The 21,674-nt window shown below is 48.0% G+C and overlaps 2 protein-coding genes across 5 annotated transcripts; both read right to left on the reverse strand.

Annotated features, from left to right (window-relative positions):
- Positions 1–741: 741 nt before the first annotated feature.
- On the reverse strand, positions 742–15,956 carry LOC118510564 (vigilin). Of its 4 annotated transcripts, none has more exons than XM_036052549.1 (5): positions 15,797–15,956; positions 13,559–13,639; positions 6,940–9,282; positions 5,206–6,864; positions 742–3,414 (listed from the first exon to the last, which is right to left on the reverse strand). In XM_036052549.1, exons 3-4 carry the CDS (start codon positions 9,206–9,208, stop codon positions 5,222–5,224), a joined length of 3,912 nt encoding a protein of 1,303 aa, XP_035908442.1. In that variant the 5' UTR covers positions 9,209–9,282; positions 13,559–13,639; positions 15,797–15,956; the 3' UTR covers positions 742–3,414; positions 5,206–5,221. The 4 variants fall into 4 exon arrangements, with proteins under 4 accessions (XP_035908442.1, XP_035908444.1, XP_035908443.1 ...); XM_036052551.1 differs by having other exon boundaries at positions 5,201–6,864; positions 15,797–15,950; XM_036052550.1 differs by having other exon boundaries at positions 15,779–15,929.
- Positions 15,548–20,669, reverse strand: LOC118508833 (spore wall protein 2-like). The gene is made up of 4 exons (XM_036048579.1): positions 20,021–20,669; positions 19,670–19,846; positions 18,812–19,420; positions 15,548–15,702 (listed from the first exon to the last, which is right to left on the reverse strand). Exons 1-4 carry the CDS (start codon positions 20,301–20,303, stop codon positions 15,548–15,550), a joined length of 1,224 nt encoding a protein of 407 aa, XP_035904472.1. The 5' UTR covers positions 20,304–20,669.
- Between the last annotated feature and the right edge of the window lie 1,005 nt (positions 20,670–21,674).

Genomic DNA, 21,674 nt, shown 5'->3' on the forward strand with positions numbered 1-21,674 from the left:
TCATGGCTGAATGTAACATTGTCGTGTAATGCTCGTCAAGAATGTATTAATTCTTACAAACATTTGAAATTAAATGCGCTGATTGAACTTAAGAGCGTTTTAAGAATTGACGCACCAATCCTTCGTACTTCGAAGCTGCGTAAGAGAATCGCAGTTACTAAGGAAAGCGAATCGTTAACCCCGGGGTTGTAAAATAAGCATTTACTATGCACTATGATACATTCCTAGGACTCATGCTTCATGAAGAATAAAAAAAAACGACAAAGAATAAAGAAGCCTTCTGGTTAGCTTGTTCAAACAGACAGGCACTCCTGGACAGATCACAAGTGCTGTCTTGTGAACACCAGCACGACATAATTTGAATATGTTTGAAATTATTATTACTTACCTGCCGTTACTCTCAGTTGCTCTTCTCTGTCTTGGTCATGACAGCAGAAGGTCCTTTGATGAAGAGTTATTAAAAATTCTATAGACTTGACTGAGGGATTTTGAAAGAGCCTCCGATAGAACGCATTTCTACAGCAATTCCAGATGTTCCAGTAATTAATGTAATTTTACATCAATGAATGTATCGGGAAATACTGAAAAATGCTGGTCCTTGATTGCGCCTATACGGTCCTATATAAAAAGAACTTATAGGTTTCAAGTAAAATTACTATTTTTTTTGTACATTCTCAAACTTTTGTCATCGGAACGAAACCAGCAAAGAAACAAAAAAAAAACACCCTCACAACCGAATGATTACAGAAAATGTAATAAGTTTTATTATACCACAAATTAGGTATTAGCTTCCCCGGGCCGCGCACCACAAACAAGCACGCCACACCATCTCATCTCACAATTGCTGGTTCTTCTCCACTTTCACTCGCCGTTGTTTTTTTTTTTTCTTCACGGGGATTTTCCTCACTTTTCGCAAACATTTTCTGTCCCTCTGTCTCTCTCTATATACCGCTTGTCAGAGTCAGAGCTCACTAATTGCAACCCCAACTCATCTCATTATTATTATGTCTGTCAACGATCGATAGCGAGACGAGGGGTGTCTCCTTCTTGCTGGGAAAACTGTTGTTTGCATTCACTCGTTTGGTGATTTGCTGCGGTGTTTAACCTGCTCTTCTTGTGTTAATTGTAAAAAAGGAAGCTACTGTAGAGCGCTGTCCACCGCTGTTTGTTTTTCCCACCCCCTGGTAAACCATCTTAGTACAGGCGACACGACCTTAGTACGAGCGTCCTCTACCGTAAAGCTGCGGAAGCTTTGTACAGTTCCGTGCTGAACCGCGAGGGTGCGTTGTGTGTCGTTTTGCTTTAAGCGAACCGGCTTACCACCGACGCGTATGTGGTTGTGTAGAGCGCTTTTGTAGGCTTGATTGAGACGGGGGAGGCCTGTTTGTTAAATAAACTTTACTTTTGCTTCCATCTCGCGCTCTCTCTATGTATTGCAGCTTTTTCGAGCAATTTAGTTTTGTTTTTGCACCCCTTTCTTCACTATACATTATTTGTTTTACCGACCATTACCAAAACCTTCTCTACTAGTGTTGGGTTTCGCTCGCTCGCTCTCTCTCTCTCTCTCTCTCTCTCTCTTTTATCTCTATAGGGTTCAGTATGTATATATATATATAGTTTTGTATAATTAGTTCTCTTTTCGGGGCGCTTCTTTTACATAATTGCAGCGTTGTTTTTGTTTTACTCAATCCGTCGACCGTTTTTTTTTTTGTTGTTGTTTGTTTGCTTGTTTTGAGCCAGCTGAGCCGCACCACTTTTTGTTGTATTCGCTTCGCCATCCACTGCTTAGTAGTTCCCTTAGTTTACTCAGTTATTATTGTTTTCTCTCTGTGTGTCTGTGTTTTTCTGTTTGTATGAATGCTCTTTTTTCTCTTCTCTTCTTCTTCCGTTTTACACATTACCACCATTTTGTTTCCTGTTTTTTTCGAGTTTCCTTGTTTTTTCTGGTTAGGTTTTGGTGTCCTTTAGCACTGAATTTGTGTTTTTCTCTTCACCCTGTTACAACACAACAGGTGTGTACATGCGTTTGGCCAAAACCCACGGGAAGATGCACAAACACACACACACACACGCACACGCACGCAGAGACAGGCCGGCCGTGTGTGTCTTTATCCGATAGTGAAAATAATATTGGATTATCAAAATATTTATATATATATTGTATATATATATATATATATAATGTGTTGTGTATATATATCTCTTTCCTATGACGCTTTTTGTTACACTTTCGTTATGTTTTGTTTCCTTCTTTTTTTTTACCTTCTACTATCGCTACCACTACCACTACTGTCATCCTCTCAAGTCCTTCTTTTTCAACATTATGCCGATTGGTAGGTTAAAGTAGCAAACTGTTACACTCCGCTAGTAGAGGACAATGCGGGTAGTAGTAGTACATGCAAAACAGGCATCTCGACACGATCGATCAGCCAAAACAGATTAACAAAAGCCGTAACGCCGCACCACGCTGCCGGACAGCGGGTCGGTGTGTAGCAAATAGGAGCAAACACGGAGCTTTTCCACACTAGCACTACTCGTTATGTTTAATCTACACTAATTCTCTAGCGGATGTCAGTGGAGGGGAAAATTGACAATTGACGTAACAGTAAAGCAAAACAGAAAAAAACAAACAAACAAACAAACAAAACCACCAATTACTTTCGCCGCCATTTTTTCGCTCCTATTACTATTTAAATCTTTCTTCTTTCCTGTGATCGCGCACCCCCTTTCTTCCTCACATATGGGATTGCATTGTGCCGGATGAGCAAAACATGCGCGTGTGTGTGTGTGTGTGAAGTTTTTTGCTCTTAATTTTGTTGTTGGTTTTGTTGTCTTTATTAATTAGAGGGGGGGAGTCCTTAGAAAGTTATGATACAATTTCTTATCCGTGTCGGTGTGTGTGTGTGTTTTTTTCCTTCGCTTCCGACGAGCCAGACTGTTTGCTCGTAGCTTCGTTATTACACATGCACACACACACACACCCACACACATTCGTTTTTTCCGTATCCACATCACCTGGCAGTCGATCGATTGAGCTTCCAGCACACCATCGCAACTAGCACAATGCTCACACACATACACTCACGCCACGAAGGGATGATTATTAATCGCTAAGTTCCATAGGATTTTCACCGTTCCCGAGAGCAAATGGGGAGGGGGGGGGGGGGGACCTTCCCCCGTAGCGTTTTGATCTACTACTTAAAAGATAAGGTTCCTTCCTGTGTAATAAATGATTGCTTTTAGTAGGGTAAGATTTCGTCGTTTCCTTTGCCGGGGGGAGGGGGCGGGTGGTGTCGGTCCGGTCGGTCAGGTTGACACAATCCTTTTTCCAGCGCACGGGTAGGAAGGCGAAGGATAGGTGGAGGTGGTGGTGGTGGTGTGCGGAGGTTGAACATGAACAAAAACGTTCGGCGCCTGATGTGTGAAAAGAGAGAGAGAGAGAGAGAGAGAGAAGAAAAAAATGGGGAAATAGAATCACGATTCACCATAAAACCAATAGTTAACGCACACAACAAGGGCAAATCAACTGTATATCATGTGTTGGTATAGGTATGATTATTATTAATCCCGGTACGCACTTCTTCCAACCCCAAATACAGCACACATTGCCGGGGGCCCTGGGCACACTGGGCGAGAAGGTGTGCAGCTGAACAGAGTAATAAATTTCAGACTATACTATACTAAACCCGGTGCCTAGATGCTAACTGTGCCGTCGTGTTTTGCCATTCCGTGAACGGTTGTTTTTTTCTTCTTCTCCGAAACCCTCATCATCATCCGTGTGTCCGTCGTCTTTCGTTCCATGTTTCCTAAACACTACTCGATCGAAAGTCCTTCTGTTTCATTGCACTTGTATGTGTCTTCTTGCCAGTTTGCTGCTGCAGTGAATCTTGTTTCGTTCTTTTCTCCACTCTTCGGTCATTTGCAGGGTGGGTCAGTGGTGTGAATCTGCAGGAGGACTATCCATTTTCTGTCTGAGTAAATTATTAACAAATCGAAACCGTACCTAAACTCTGTCCTGGTGCTCCCCTTTCACAAAATGATCGTCGCCAGATAACAGGGTGTTTAAACTAGTGATGGGCAAACTGAGCCAAAATGAGTAGGTGAGTTAAAGCTTAGCAATGACTGAGATGATTGCTATATCATCACTAAGAATAATTTCAGCTCACTTATGATTTAACTCTTCGTGCCGACTAGCCACTCACTCACTATGTTTAAACTCACGGTGCACGCTTTAACTCACGAGTGAGTAAAACATAGTGAGCGAGTGAGTTAAAACGAACTGAGTGAGTGAGTGATTTTTCGGCACATAGAGTTAAATCACCCATTAGTTAATTAACACACGAGTTAGTTAAAACACAATGAGTGATAGCGGTACGGAGAGTTAAATCATTTCTAAAAAAATTAACTCTCAAATGGTGAATATAAGATATAACTCACTATTTTAGCTCATTCACTCTGGTTTAATTTGCGTTACTGAGTGCTCCATTTCCATCACTAGTTTAAACAGGTTAAAAAATCAATCGTCCGCATGTATAAAGTAGATGCGTGGTGTACGAGATGCACAATCGCAGTCTTGGACTGACGCACAAAACACTGTCCGCATGGATAGAACAAATATTGCTTTTGATTATGCACACATCTGAGATACACAGCTGTAATATGTTGTTTTGTTTTTTTGGGTGTCATTTGTATAAATTTAATAATCAAACCCTCCATTTGCTAGTAACAATGGCTTTTTGTGAATAATTATGTCATTTATGAATTTTATGTCAGTCGCATCAACTGTTGTGTGCATCTCGAACTACGTATCATTTTTGAATGAAGAAAAACTTTTACAATTCAACCATAAAGTTTGAAATCTGAGAATATTGATTCGCCTTTCTGCCGTTCCTCTTTTTCTCACGATTCCTCTGCACGACGTTGTCCCTCTGCTTTAGTACTGTTTCGTTTCCGCGCTATGATACTAAATAGATATAATCGCTTGCTTATATACACTGCAGTACATTGTTGTGGTTTAGAGTCAATTCCGAGTATACAATAGAAAGTAAACAGATGCACAATTCGCTGTAAAGTTCGTTAGCAAACACGATACAAAACAAACAAAAAAAAAAGGATTTGCATTCCGAATTGCAAGCTCATCTCCAACCCCGCTAGACACGCACCCACACATATACGCACGCACACACACACACACACACACCTCACCTAAGCCGCCGCTCTTTTAATGCTTGGCATTCCAGGCGGAGTTGATTGGCGTCTGCGAGTTGCTGTCTGCATTGGGTGCTGGTGTCGGGGCACCGCCGGGACCGCCGCCAAGCCCACCAAAGTCCGGGAAGTCCTCGAGCGATTGCGTGTTGGGCGCCTTCCGCTCCCACGGTGCGCCGCTCACGACGAAGCCCTGCTTGTTGGTTTGCTGGTTGGCCAGCGTATCCTCCATGATCTGGGAGAAGGAGGTCGGTTGGGTCGGGGCCGCCGACACGTCCTGCAGGAACTCTTCCTCCAGGTTGAGCAGATAGTCGCGGCAAGCCTCCACGTTGTCCGGTGTGCCGGCCAGTATGACCAGCGACTTGTCCGCATCGTCCATCCGCGGGAAGGTAATGTCCACGCCGAACTGCTCCTTAATCTCGCGCAGCCGCTTGCCCCGGAACCCGATGAAGCGTCGGTGCACGCGCTCGTCCAGATGAATCTCCTCCTTGTACACCGAGCTGAGCGTGTCGACCATGGCGAGGATTTCGTCCCGCGCCGCCAGTGCCTTCTCCTCGTAGCCCTGAATCGTGATGATGCTGTTCTGCGGGTCGTCCTGCTTCGGGAAGGTAATCTGCACGTCGTGATTGGCCCGGATCTTGTTGATGACCACGCCCCGGCGGCCAATGATTTTCTGGTGGTACACCGGGTCCACCTCCAGCTTCACCTCGAACGAGCGCAGCTCGCGATCCTTACGGTCCGCCTCCAGGTGCTTGATACGCTCGGCAATCGCTTCCTTCGCCTCGGCGATGGCCTTCTTCGTGCCCGTCACCTTGATGATGTCCAGCTTCTTGTCCTGCGGCGACATCTCGATGTGCACATCGTACGTGTTCATCAGCTCCTTCACGTCACGGCCCTTCTGTCCGATCAGCGAACGGTGCAGATCGCACGGCACGTTGATTTCCTCGGTCAGCGGCACCAGCGCCAGCAGTGCTTCCTTGGCCAGCTCACACTTTTCCTTGTTGCCGCTGATTCGCACCAGATCGGACGGACGCTGCACGGGTTCGGTTTGCTCAGCACCGCCACCGTTCACCACCTCGCCACTACCATCGGCGGTGGCATTTTCCGCAACCTGCGTCGTCGCCTCACCGTTACCGTTCTGTTGCTGCTGCTGTGCCGGATCGATGACCGGGGCCGGTGCTGGTGCTGCCATATCGACGTTGGAGGTGCCACGCTCCGGGAACCGGATGTTAACACCAAACTCGGACGTAATGGCCTGGACCAACGAGCCGCCCCGGCGCATCATAATGCGATGGTGGCGTGCGGGAATGTAACAATCGATCGTCACCATCGATTCGAGCTCCTGCACGATCTCCAGGATGCGTTGCTTGGCCGGCTCGATGCAGTCCTTCGGGCCCTTCAGCTTGACACGATCGTTGCGATCATCACGGTCCATGCGCGGGAACGAGATGGACATGCCGCCGCACTCCTCCTCGATGCGATGCAGCACCTTGCCACGGTTGGAGATGAAGTGCTTGTGGTACTTCGGCAGAACAATAATTTCGTCCTCGACGATGTTATCGATGCTCTTGATAAATGCTTCCAGGTCGGCCTGTGCCTCCTCCACCTGCTCCTTCTTGCCGATGATCGTGATGACCTCATTGTCCGTGTCGTTGACACCTGTTCAAAAAGAAAGCCACACGTTAGAGTTCAGTTTTATTTCGAAAGGATTCAGTTAGTTCGTTGCTAACGTACCTGGGAAGATAACGCGTGCACCGGTCTTGTCACGAATCTTCCTAATGGAAGCACCGTTCTTGCCGATCAGATACTTGTGGTGCTGTGCCTTGGCCCGAATCTGCACCGAGTACGACGACAGCTCCTTCTCGTTGGCCAGCTCGAGCAGCTGCACCTTGGCCCGATCGACGTCCTCCTTCGGTCCGCGGATCACCACCTTATCGCTCTTTGCGTCCGCATTCGGGAACTTGATCGACACGCCGCCACAGTCCTCCATGATCGAGTTGAGCAGCATGCCGCCCGTTCGGCTCAGCGCCAGATGATGCTTGGCCGGAATCGTCACCTCCTCCGACACGATGTTTCCCATCTCGTTCTGGATCTTCTGGATGCGGTCGCGCGCGTCGTACACGTTCTCCTTCTTGCCCGTAATCACGATCACCTCCCGCGTATCGCTCTCGGCCGGCAAATCGATCTTGGTCTGCGTCTCCTCCCGGATCTTCTTGATGTTGACACCGCCCTTGCCGACGATGTACTTGAAGAACTGCTTGAAAACGGGCACCTCCAGCACGAACGAGTTCTTCTGGAGCTCCTTCACGTATTGCGTCAGATACTTGTGGCACCGGTCGACGTCCTCCTTCATGCCGCGGATCTTCACGATGTCCGACTTGTCGTTCGGGCCCGGAAACACGATCTGCACGTTGTTGTGCTTTTCGCGAATCTCGCGAATCGTTTCACCCTTCGTACCGATGATCGTCTTGAACAGCCGGTGATCGATGATGATCTGCTCCTCCTTCTCGTTCTCCCACTTGGCAATCTTCTCCAGCAGCTCCTGCTGCGCCTTGGCCACCCCCTCGGCCGGGCCCTCGATGCGGATCGGTTTGGCGCTCTTCTCGTCGATGTTGATCTGCACGTCGTACTCCTCCTTCATGCGGTTAATGTTCGAGCCCGCCTTGCCGATGATGTGCTTGCAGTGCACCGGATCGACCACCATCTCGGCCAGCCGCAGTCGCCCGGTCAGATCGTTCACCATCTTCTGCAGCTCCTCGGACGCGATCACGACCTGTTCCGGCGGACCGTCGATCTTGATTTTGTCCTCGCTAAACTCCACGTGCACGTTTGGATGCTGGACGGAGAACTCCTTGATATGGCCACCTTCGCGCCCGATGATGTACTTGTGGATCCACTGCGGGCACTCGAGCACCTCCGTGCGGATCGAGTGCGCCTTCTGGTACACCACGTTCAGCGCGTTGCCCATCTTGTCCTGCGGGCCGCGCAGCGTGATCGTATCGCTGGGCGAATCGCTCGGCGGCATCTCCACCGACACGCCCGTCGTCTGCAGAATCTCCTGGATGGTGGACCCGCGCGGCCCGTACACGTAACGGTGCTGCGCGCGCATCACCTCAACCCCGACCGACGTGCACTTCTTCTCCATCTCCTTGTAGATGGCCTCGATGCGTGCCTTCGCCGCCAGCACACCCTCCTTCTCGCCGGTGATCATGATCTCGTCCTTCTGCACCGACTGTGGCGGCACGTTAATCTTGGCGCCCGTTTCCTCCATCATCTTCGCCAGATTCTCGCCGTACGCACCGAGTATGAACGGGTGGTAGATCTTCGGCACGTTGAACCGCTCGAACGCTTTGCGCGACTGCTCGTCCGACATGGTGCGGATCTCGTGCTCCGCCTTCTCGATGCCGTCCTTCGTGCCGAGGATGGTGATCGCGTCCGACTCGTCGTTGATGCGCGGCACATTGATCTTGGTCGCGGTCGTGCGTTCCAGCTCGCGCAACCGGTCGCCCCGCTTGCCCAGGATCCAGCGGTGGTGGTCGCGCGGGATGTTGATCGTCTTGCTGGCCTGCGTCTGGAAGTGTACCAGAATTTTGCGGCGCGCCTCGACCACCTCGTGCACCTTGCCCGTCACCAGGAACGTCAGCGACTGGTCCTTGCCGCTCGAGATCTCGATGTGTGCATTCGTTTCCTTCATGATCGATTGACACGTGCGCAGCGACTCGCCCTCGCCGAACTTGTCCGAGTCGTACTTGCGCTCGCCGGACGCCACGATAAACACCTGGGTCACGATCGAGCTGCCGACGCGCATGTTCTGCGTGGACGGCGACAGGGTGCTGTTGAAGCGTGGCGGTTCACTTTCCGGCAGTGCCGGGAACAGATCGTCGTAGCAGGGTGCCGGTGCCGGGGCCGATACGTTGTTCTCGTAGCCCGCGTTACCGGCTACCAACTGCTGCTGCTGCTGCTGCTGATCCAATCCTGCCATCGGGTTTGTTGAATCCTCCATCCTTACTGCCTGCCCGCTTGTTGCTACTGCTTGGAAAGAAAAGTCCTATTTCGCTGCAAGTCTTTACAGTACAACTGGAACGAAAGAGAAAGAGAGCGAGCGATGATTAGAACTGGATGATAGACGGTGAAATAGCAGATTGGTTCTAACAAATTGCTGCTTAAAGATCAGTTCAATGAATTATGGCCAATGCCCAATTCCACATGAAAATAGATATAAAACACCTAATACACTTCATTCCTTCCTTTTGATCGTAAGTCACGACGAACGAAGCTGGGACTGGATAACATATTTATAGTCTCAGTATTCACCACAAACCTCTGAGCCATAGACTATTGAGAAAAACTGAGTAAACTCGTTGAAGTAAGTAAGCGGTTGAAGTAGCGCCAGATAAGTTAATATCTTCCTGTATAACCTCGTGGCTAGCTGAGTCGCCGTTACCCAACGAAGAAAGTAAATTCTTCCACAGCACCCAAAACCGGGACATCGGTTCCCAAGAGCCTAAGGAGGAGGGGGCCCATATAAACAGTTTCGTCACAATGCTGTCGTTTCGCTCTATCTCTCCTAAGCCTCCTCAAAACCGTCCCTACACTTCGCCTATTTTCACGCACCCCCCGGAAGCCAAATTAATTGCCCTTAAGAAGATCCCTCATCTCGGTGCGACCCACCAAACCACTGTACTGTTCTGCTGTCCATCGAACAACGCGTGGATCCGCGAGAGAGCGTGTTCTGTGTGCCACCCCAAGAGAATGTAGAATTTATGCAGGCGTCTACCTTCTTCCGACGCTAGCGGACGAGATAGAGCATCGAAGCATCGCACCAATGTAGGGCAGCTGTGGCCCCAAAAACCATTTGGATGCAACACCCCGGATACCCCGGAGAGCCGTAACGAAGAAGCATTGGTCGTCGGTTGTGGTTCTGCGTGGAAAAAGTAGGAAAAAAAAAACAATTGGAACTACTCGAGACGGAGCGAATCATGTGGATTCTCCTCTTGGCTTGCATCTCTCTCTTTCCCCTGCTATCCTATACTCTCGCTATGTCATGTTGTTTTGGGGTCTCTTCCCTTTGGTTATGCTACTTTTAATGCTCTCTATTTTCTAGTTTACGTACACAAACACACGCACACAAGTGGGGTACAGTTTTGGGCGCGTTGCGGCAGATATGCTTGCTATTGAAACAGTATGCTGCTCTATGCTAGAGGGTGCATTCAACCAGGCGTACCGATTTTACTGGCTACTCACTAAGAGCAAACTAATGCTTTTTGTGCATTAAACACTAGCATAGCTAAGGCGAATATCTTTCGAATGGGTTTATCAACTATTTTTTTAACTTTTAGGCTTTTTCCAAGTGCACTCGCACGCGTTTGCGAACGGACCAGGGCGATCGTTAACGCCCTGCGTCTTCAGTTCCATTCGAATGCGGTAACTGTTAATTGAATGTTTACATTATGAACAATTCTTTAATCTGTTTCATTGCGACAAGGAATTCTTCTCGTTGGAAAAAGAAACAGAGAACATTCCGTCTTATAGCCAACAATGCAACACTGTTGCATGACTGTTTCTTGTTCCACTCCGGTATGATAAGCCCACTGGCTGTCCAAGGGTATCGGGAAGGATCATCATCGGTCATCAATAGGGAAGCGGGCGAGATATTCTTCCAAATATATACCAGCCTTGAAGACTGCCGGGCACATCCGAAATCAAACAATGTCCGCTCGCTCTGTAAGAGTCATTCCGTTGCCTTCTACGCTACCCCGTCAGTACCTGAGCCCCTTGAAGCGAGGTGATCTTGCACCCATCATCATCATCATCGTATCGTATCGTATCGTACCGCGGCAGCAGCAGTCAACCAACCGATTGCAAAACGTAGCTATGGACCCCCCGAAAAAAAAAATGTACAGGCCGGCATCCACACGTCAGCAGCAGGTCCAACACACAACGTTAAGTAATCGCCGGAGGCTGATAAGCTGTGACCGGAGGAGCGCCAATCAGAGCGGTAAGCAATAACACCACACACCCGCACAACCCCCTCTGCCGCCTCCTCCAAGGGCATTATACCGCGTGCGTGTGTGTGCGGCGCCCTCCCGATAGAGCTCGTCATGCTGACGTTGATAATTGTGGTTCAGCAAAAGCCGGGCCGCGCTCGCGTACTCTTATCATTAGCGCGACGAGGTGGCGCGGTTGCTGAGCGCCGTGCTCGAGGAGTTCGCACCGGACAAGAGTGTATTGGCTCTGCCAACGTAGCATCTTGGAAGTATCATATCGTGGCTGAAGCCACCCAGTGACCGACCGGCCCCGGCTGCGGGAAGATGATTAGAAACGATCGTCTTCACCGGGGTGATATGGTGATTCTCGCAAGGAACGGCCGGTTATGCACACGTGGCAGCATCCAAGCGCGTGTTAATGCACTCACACACACTCTCTCTCACTAGAAATGTTTGGTCCATTCCCCATCCCATACTCATCAGTTTTGGTAGCGCTAAAAGAGAAAACATATTTGCTTTTAGATTAATCGAAACATTTTCTTGAACGATTGCCGTACGTCCAGCGGCTGTTCTTACGGGATGCAGAGAATAAGGTCGTGGTTCAGCAGTTGTCTTTCGCTCGAGTTGCTGTGTTGCATTTGTTGTGTGTATTGTTATTGCGTGTTATTAGGTTTCGCCCAAGCGAACAAGAATGAAGGCAAGGAACAAACCCGCCGACCAAAGAAGAACATAGAAGAAAAGCGGCAAAAGAGCAGTGGAACGCACTGCTCGCGCGCAACTCCACAAAAATTCAGTGCTCCTAACGGTGTTTCAGGTTATGTTTTGATTCGCTTCATGCGAGGCGCGGTAGGAGGGTATGTGGGATGGGGGGGGGGGGGGGATGCATGGTCGACGAACTAGGGAAAGGGTCCACCCGATCCACCCCTAAAGGGGCATTCCTGTATGCATTCGCTAGCTGTTGGCGCACTGTATGTTTGTGTGAGTGTGTGTTACCCTATCTTCCATCCCGTTCTATTCCAGCAGACGGAATGATCGCATACACGTCGTCAGGTGGGTTCATTACCGTTGTGCAGTTGTTTGGCTTTTTTATGAGCGAGAGAGGGTGTAAGAAAGTGGAAAGAACGGGACAGCACTCTCAAGAATGATAGCAAGAACCACGCGTGTGTAAGCGAGACAGACACACACACACACACACACACACACTCATACCTCACGTAATCGTGGGGGTCTAGCAGCAGCGGTAGCAGCTTCTATCGACGTGTCATTCGCCTCTACTGTTATCCTTCTCTTTCGGTCGCGCTGCTTGTGCTTTTTTCTCTCTCTTTCAGCCAACGCATTCCGATGGCGACTTGCAGGAAGAGAAAACAAAAATACGAAACCAAAGGCACACACTCCGACCGTTCCTAACTTTGGTTTCTGCCGGTGGAAAGTGGCCGGGAAAACCTTGCCAAATGAAATTTTCCAATTAAAAATTAACAAATTAGCGCGTATTTTCCATTGCGGACAACAAAAAAACGAACATCAACCTGCTTGCTGCCGGTGAAAACACACGACACACACACACAAACGATTATAAGCAACCAGCCATCGGTTTTGATCTGTCAATTGCGACGCAGCGAGACGATACCACGCACGCATACATCATCGGGCGCGCGGTGCATATTTCTCTCGATCTTTTCTCATCGGGAAGCATTTTTGGCTGGGGTGGTATTTGTTGGGAGGTTGTTTTCATGTCAAGACGCCTGATTCTCGGGCCCTGATGTGTGCAATCCGATTCTTTTCCTTCTACCCTTCAGCGCCTTAATTCACAACCAACAACAGATCACACGTCGACAAAAATCAGTGACAACCCGCGCCTGTATCCCCACACAAACATTGAAACGCGCTCATTCAAGCAAGCTGCTGACCGTGGTCTACGATTGTGTTGGTTGTGTTCTCCCGGCATCTTGTTCCGCTGTCGTTGCGTATGTTCTTTACACAGCAGGCTAATCCCCTATGTTTCATTGTTGTCTTGACGCACACATACACACACGTGCGGTCTGGTGAAGAATGGGGTTAAAACCCCGGCACGTTGACATATTGGAAAACATCGACCTTCCCAAATTGGTCACCGTGGTCCGCTTTTAAATAAGGGGGGTGAAAGTATCTTAGCAACACGGCATGTAACGGGGAGTTCATGTTAACATGGTCACCATTGAAAAAAGACGGTTGCTAACAAGATAGAACCGAAATCAATTCCGGGTATTGCCCTTCCAGCATTGGCTATCAAGCAACGGGAGTAAATTGTTTCAGATATGCCAAACATAACAAACCTTAGGCATCCTGAGTATAGAACTCCGGTATGAGGTATGAGATTGTATACTTACTGTACTGCGTTTATCAAAGATCCGGGATTAGATGGGGGTTGTTCTCGTTAGAGACTCCAGTTTGCTGCACTTGGCTTTGACCTTTACCGGTGAAGATGAAGGAAAACAGGATTCACACCGCACAGCAACGTACACACACGCACACGCGAACGCATTCGCCACACACACACACACGTACACATCGACACCACGACGAGAATTTCACAACCGGATCACGGACAGCATATGAAAGAAAAGAACAAAAACATTAAGAGAAAATTCGCAAAACAATTCTTCCTTCGCAACGTAGGATAATGTTCCGTATTTTTGCACTCCTTTTTACACCGTTCACACACACGCGCGCACATTCGAAAAAAACGTACCGACTGACACTATTTTCAGTCTATTGCTTTTAACGTCTCGCACTGCTGGTCAACTAATGCTTAAAACTTTCCTTCTGGTGCAGCTTTACCTGTGCCTCTCTGTTGTGATTCTGTACGGGTTTTCCCTATTGTTATCTCTCGCGCTGCACAGCCTCCTTGTTACGAAAGGAATGGGCCTGACAGTTCGCAAATGATAGCTCTCGCTTGAATAAAAAACAACACACACCAACACACACACACAAAACCGCAGTTCGGTCGCGCACAAGAAAGCCGAAAAGGATATCAAAACACAAACAAGAGCTGATATCCTTCCCTGGTGCATGAATGGGAGTCTAGGTGTGTGTGCGTGTGTGTGCTTGCTCTCTCCTGCCATTAACCTCTGGGTGCACACACACACACATTCACTCACACGTTGGCAGCAAATAAACACCAATCTTCTATCGCCTTCTAACACAACCGTGCAAGAGCGAGATGGATGGAGATAGAAAGGTTGCCGCAAACGTGTGACAGCAAGTACCTTCCCGTACGGGCCCGAACGAGTAAGCGAAACAGCTGACCCGTGGAGCCCACCTATGCAGGTGCAGCAGAGAGAGCGAGAGCGACCGATAAGCTCGACCACGTTTTTTCGATTAAAGCAGTGCCCGGTTATTTTCGGGATATGAATTGCTTCTTGCCACTTTATTATCGGGTTGGGCGCATATGTTTTCGTACAGAATTGGCTCACGAAAACTGCTATACCAAAGCCGGGAAATCTTATTTAATTGGGATTTTCCAAAAATCCCCCTTTTTATCGCTCGATCCTTCGATAAGCTAATCGAAGCACGCGGGTGAGAGGGTGTTTGTGCGTACCATTAAAGGGCTCCCTTCTATGAAAACATAACCAAGATAAGATCAAGATTCGGTAGAAAAAAAAAAAGGACACAATTGCCCGAGATCGAGAGATCGACAGTGGGCAAATTGCGACACCACCTTTCCCTGGGCCATTTGTGTTTCTTCGACGTAAAAAAAACGACACGCGCACAGATAGAGCGAGCGAGACGGATGACCGTCTAGCAGCTACGGGGAGCACGGACCACGGGAAAGAGAGAGAGAGAGAGCGCGTGCAGTGGTCAGGACCCACACACAGCGCCACAGCAGCAATATGGTTCTGCGGTTTGGTGTGTCGCACCCGCACGACCCACCACCGATCGGATGCGACATCTTGAAGGGCATTTTGCGAGCGTAACCGACCGACACATACGGCCGGAAAAACTGTGCCGGAAAAACCGGATCGCGAGAACCATTTTTCCTTTCGGCTCGTGGTGCGAGCCGTCTAGAAATTACGATGACGCGTCTGCTGCTGCGGGAAGAGAGACCTGAACCGGATTTTTTACCACACACACACACACACGCACACGTACACACATCACACATACACACACACGCGCGCAAGTCCAAGAAAGGTTGGTTCGTTCCGATTTGGACCCTAGGATTTGATTTGCTGCTGGGTGGGCTATTCGTTCCGGCCCAATCCCAATTTTGCACCGAAACAACAAATGCAGCAGCGGAACACGAACCGGGAAAAAAAAACGGGCGAACGGAAGATACACGGGTCTAACACGCGGTGTGGTGTCACTTTTGCACCCGGTTAGCGGACGGCGCACAATATCGGCACGGCGGTGAGGATGTGGCAGAAGAACACGGACCGATCTTCTTGTTCGCGTTCGCTGCCACTAGTTTCACCACCATCACCGGGGTTTCGGAAGTACGGATACAGGGAACCGATGTGTCCCGGGTGGCCACCTTTGCGGAGTGCAAAAACACGGAAACGTTGCGTTAAAGGGGGACGAAAAAGGAAAAAGATGGAACTCGGCCGGACAGAGTCGCAAAATCTCACGGGTTAGAAAGTCGGCGCAGATAACAGAACAGCCTTCTCGAGCCACGCACTTATACAAGTATGTGATGAGTTGTTCGCTTCAAAGAATTCCCGGACGTTCGAACGGCCCGGATTATCCCGAACGGACAGATGGTAGGAAAAAGATGCAGCACAGTTTGTTCGTAGAACTGAACCGCGACCGGTTGTAAACGCGCTGGAGCGAGTTGTCACTCAAGGTTGCTATAGACAGGGTGTGCGACTCATGTTGTGTAGGTACTTTGGGTACAGCTGATACAGTTGACTTTACACGTCGGTGGAGGTGTTGGTGACCGAGAATTGTTGGGAAATTTCTAGTATTTATATTGTTCGTTGAAAATATTACAAAAATAGTATTGAAACTCCTGCAAGATTTGAAAAAAATAATGCGATGTCCAAGTGTTCAGCTAGGTATAATAAATAAACGAGAGGTGGAATTAAGGCCTTTCAAATAAGTGAATAAAAAATAAAAAGCTGCAACTAAAACGAGTCAGTAAAGGTATACTTAAACTTCCTGAAATTATGGGACCTTATTTTCACCACAATCTCTGGTGTCTTTAAAACTGACCTTGGGAGTATGATCTACGTTTTTTAAATAACAAAATGAAGTCAAACTAATCCAAAAATTTACAAAATAAAAATTTACTCTCAACAATACGGCTAGGCCGTTTCTCGTGAATGAAAAATGTATAAATATTAACTCTAATGGTATTCCACTTACTCCCGGGGTATTATCCGAGGTTTGTATCACGCATGGTGGCCGAAACGTCAGGACGCCCAGGAATTGCTTTCAAGGTTGCAGAGTTAAAGAAGAAGCAAAAAGAAGATAAATCACGTATACGATGGAATTAAGTAAAGCACCGTTTCAGTTTGAGTTGGATTCTTTCAAGACAAAATTTTGGGGTTCAACGGATTGGTTTCAATTTTCACAGCTTTTTCGAATTATCGTTTTTTGGGAACAGGATGTTCCTCGATACGGGTTGGGACTGGTGTACAGCAGAGCTATTGCGTGTAGAATTTATTGCTTTAATCTGTGAGGGAAATTGATGCTTTGCTTAAAGTGCTTTTTGCAGTCATCCAACTGCTAATAGTGTGAGAGTCGTTTGAAAGGCAGTAAGTGCTTTGAATCGCTTTATTTGACGCGATCTTAAAGCTTGGAGAAGAAAGATGAATTTAATCAGAGTAGAATATTTAATTTACTAATATCAATACAAGAAAATCGTCTCCAGTTAACAGGGCTTAATATTTATTCTTTAAAACCCAGATATACACACCGTATGCAAACGATAAAAACACATGTTGAACTCTCTCACCAACTCCCAGGTGATTAATTTGGCCCATTTTTGTCTATTTTAGTCGAACGCCCTCCCACAGCTCATTCTCTCACTTATGGTGGTTGAAAATGTGGAAAGCAGAAAAAAGCGGTCCTATTTGCAAAACGACCCAATTTACATACCCACACACACACAGCGACGTTATTCTGCGAAAAACACCAACTCATGCTCTCTTGCGCGGGTCGAAAAAAAAAGAAGAAAACAAGCCATGGGTGGACTAGGTTCCGAAATTTACCGTAAAACCTTTCCTCGCTAACGATTGAGGCTTTCTTCCCTACCCCCAAAAAAGTCTTTGAACCGTATGATCAACCAATTGCAGAAGCATCGGTCCGTAACGAAAGCGTCTTAAAGCGCGACCAGGCGTCTCCACCGAAAATAATCGTTTTGCGTAGCGTAGCGGCAGATAACAATTGTAGCACGCTTAGCGCTCACCTGAAGGAAATGGATGCAAAACGTCACTTTATTTTTGCTTTTATTTTACACACTAAAGGTGTCACACAGTTTTTGTTTTGTTTACTATTGAAACACCACAGCGACCATATTTATGTCCGGCTTATGAACACTGTGTTCATGGTAACTCGGATTTACTTGGTTTCGCTTTCATCGCTTACTGAAGTGGCTCTTTGCTCGGTAGTCAACTTTTCCGTCCTGCCGCGATGCACTTTCGGGGGCAGCTTTACATGGCCTACTTTAACGCGTTTATTGGTAGCTTCCTGTTCGGTGTGTTTCAGCTCTGCTGCAGCTCTTTTGTGTGTCGTTGATCTTGATGGGTGATCTGACGTTGGGGTTTTCCTTCTTTCTTCCGCCGACTTTTCTTTTCGTTTCGTGTTTTGATTACGCTTTCCGGTACGCTTGTTGTGTGCTGCGGTGTAATTGCTATCTTTTTTGTTCACTTTATCTTTTCTTAGTGTTTGCGTTGGTTTTCTGGTTACTGTGCTAGGCTGCCATTTTACACGTTTTTTATTATTAGTTTTTAATTGTTTACTCTTGCGGTTTTTGCCCTTCAGTTTTTGTTTTTTTCTTATTGATTGAGAACGTTTCGGTTTTAGGTTGAGTCTATCAGACACTGTCGAAGATGTCGAACGAGGTGGCATAATGTATATAGGGGATGAAGTAATGGTGAGGCCGTGATTCTTATTGTCTTTTGGACGAGGTTTGGGACGGTTACGAAGGGGTTTGCGTGTAGTTAGTTCGCTCAAAGGACGATATCTTTCGGTTTTATCTGATATAAGCCGCGAAGATTCAACAATTTCTGCAGGAGCACCTTCTTCAGCTGCTTCTTCTCCCCCTGCTTCTTCACCTCCTGCTTCTTCACCTCCTTCTCCTTTACCCCCTGCTTCTTCACCTCCTTCTCCTTCATCCCCTGCCTCTTCACCTGCTTCTCCTTCTGCACCACCCTCTTCTCCACCTGCTTCTTCACCTTCTGCTTCTTCACCTCCTTCTTCTTCTCCACCTTCTCCTTCTACACCACCCTCATCTCCACCTTCTTCTCCTTCGCCTTCTTCTTCTGCCTCACCTCCTTCTTGTCCACCTTCTTCGCCTTCTCCTTCCTCACCGCCTTCTTCTTCTTCTCCACCTTCCTCTGCATTTCCTTCTCCACCTTCTTCTTCGCCTTCTCCACCTTCTCCTTCTTCATCTTCTCCTTCTCCACCTTCTTCTTCTTCACCTTCTCCACCATCTCCTTCTTCACCTTCTCCTTCGCCTCCTTCACTACCTTCTTCTTCTTCTCCTTCTCCTTCTTCTGTTTCTCCTTCGTCTCCTTCTTCTCCTTCTCCACCACCTTCTTCTTCTCCACCTTCTCCATCTTCCTCTGCATCTCCTTCGCCATTTTCTTCTCCATCGCCATTTTCTTCTCCATCGCCATCTTCTTCTCCATCGCCATCACCTTCTCCTTCTCCATCGTCATCTCCCCCTTCATCTCCTTCTTCGCTGCCATCTTCATCCCCTCCATCGCCATCACCATCTTCTTCTCCTCCATCTCCATAACCATCTTCTTCTCCATCGTCATCACCATCTTCATCATCATCTTCTCCATCTTCTCCATCGCCTTCCTCATTTCCTTCATCTTCGTCTCCATCACCATCCTCTTCTCCATCTTCTTCACCATCTCCATCGTCATCCTCTTCGCCCTCTCCATCGCCATCTTCGTCTCCATCACCACCCTGCGCACCTTCATCTGCCTCATCCGGTACACTGGTAATACCTGTCACCACATCCGTCTCGATCGAAGTGTCCGTAGTAGTTTTTCCACCGGGCATTATGTAAATTGGATACACTGCGATACACAGACACACGCACACACACACACACACACACACATCGAGACGTGAATAAAAATAAAAACGAGAACAAAGCGAAACAGTATCAGTAAGGCAGTCAACGCAGTCATCAATTTGAAATAAGGCATCCGAAAGTGTCGAGTTTCTACAATTGAGGACATTTATTTGATGGGCAAGCTTTTACCGATGCACTGCATGTCTCTCCTACAGTACAGTACGTGCGCATGTTTACACGGGCGACTCACCTGGGTAGGCACAGCAGGGTCTCCGGACGAAGCCAATCCGTACGTAATTGACACAGTACTGGCGTACACCGGGGTCATCGAGGGCAAATACGTGCCGGCCAAGGTCAACGATGGCTGCCTGCAGGTACGGTGGATAAGACGGCCAACGACCGGTCGCCGCATAGTTGCAAAGGATCTCTGAAATGTGAGCGTACATACACACCGGAATGGGTTTACTGTTCTCCGTGGCTAGACCTTCCCCCGGGGGGAGGTGTGTGTTTTTACTCAAGCTCCAGGAAGGACGGTACCGGTTTGTCAGTACACCTGTACAAGCCGTTCGCTCCCCCGAAAAAAAGGGTAAGGTTCACTTACGAGGCAAGCGTAGCAAATCCTGAGAGCTCCCTTGCGGTTTCTTAGGCCCATCGGAGCCACCGGGCGGAAGGATCGCGCCCGGTACCAACGCCGGCGGTCGCCAACCGTTCGGTGGGTCGCCCGATATTGGGGAGTCGGTGGGCGCTGGGCGTAGCCAGAAGAAGGTGGCAACACACGGCCGGATGCTGATGGCGACCAGCAGCACAATTAGCAAAGTGCTCCTGCTGCTGCTGCTGCTGCTGCTGCTCGAAAGATGCCGACCACCTTTACAAGGTATTTCCATTTCGCACCAACCAACCGACCGTGTGGGTGGGTCGTTCCGAGGCCCGCACCTTCCTGGTAGGCTGCGAATTCTCGTTTCGCCGGAGAAAGGGTGGTGCCTTCACCTTAATGCGACAACAGACCGACCGTCCTCGGTGTACGTGCACTGATTCTGAACCGTATTCGCCGACTATTCTTGGGCTGCGCTCCTATTATTGGCACTGTTGTTTGCTCATGAACGTTCCTATTCACGACTATTTACGAGAAATGATAATTTAAACATAACCTCACTTTTCGCTCCCCGCGGCTCGAGGGTACGGAAACTCAATAAAATAACTAACTCCTGGTTTGACAGGCTCGAGATTTACCTTTCGCTCTGGTGGACAGTTGCTTGCCAAGTGTGGTCGTGCAAGCTTCTGTGGGCACGATTTCTAGCTCCAAAGCTGCGGAGAACTGTTGAGAAACGTGGTCCTCCCCCACTAATGATGTGGGACCGGTGGGATTTCTAAGACTCGATCGCCAAAGTCTCATTAGATTGCGTTAGGCGTATCGGGGCGCGCAAGGTGTCAGTAGACTAATGATAAAAGTTTCCAGCTCGTAATGACCATAGGGGATGGTGGGGTGAGAATGGAGAGCAAAATGAATATGATGCATGGATGTCGGAGGCACGGCACGGTTCAATTACAACACGCGTAAAAGTTTTATCGGTAAATTGAATTCTTGTAGAAGTAAGTAAAAGCTTACAAGCGCTGGTGGAAGAAAAGCCTTAAGACTAGCAAACTATTTTTTTTAGTTGAAAAATTTATGAAAGACGCTACTATTTTTTAAGCTTAAGAAGGGACAAAGGATTATTAAAAAAAAATGAGCAGCTCTCGGGGCTGTCCAGTATTTTAAGGGTTAGAGACGGTTAGGTACCAACAGTACATTTGTGGTCGCCCTTTTAAAGGAAGTTTGGAATAAGTTTTTACATATTTGACATGTTTTTGGAGGATTGTACTCTTCCGCAGGATAGAGGTTTTAACACGCAGTACTGACGCAAGATAGCCAAAAATATATTAGCTATAGCCATATATTATATGGGTTAATTTAAGTCACGGGAAGTCAGAAATGGCAGGCCGATCCTTTCGAGGTAATATCCTTCTTCATTAATATTACAAATATAAGAAAGGATGGATGACTGAAACTCAATGGAATTATGGAGGAGAACTGCTGCCAAATGGTCCTCGTGTTGTTGTTGTTATCCAGCGCTACAACCGCTTTCGATTATCGATTATCCCGGCAGTTCTGGCGAACGCATCAACGCCATCACTCCATCTCAGTTTGGGCCTACCACCGTGTGAACGGCTGAAAAGGACTTTACGGGCTGGGTACGGGACTCCGGTGTCATTCTCAT

Source organism: Anopheles stephensi, chromosome 3 (assembly GCF_013141755.1).
Source record: "Anopheles stephensi strain Indian chromosome 3, UCI_ANSTEP_V1.0, whole genome shotgun sequence".
NCBI lineage: Eukaryota > Metazoa > Arthropoda > Insecta > Diptera > Culicidae > Anopheles > Anopheles stephensi.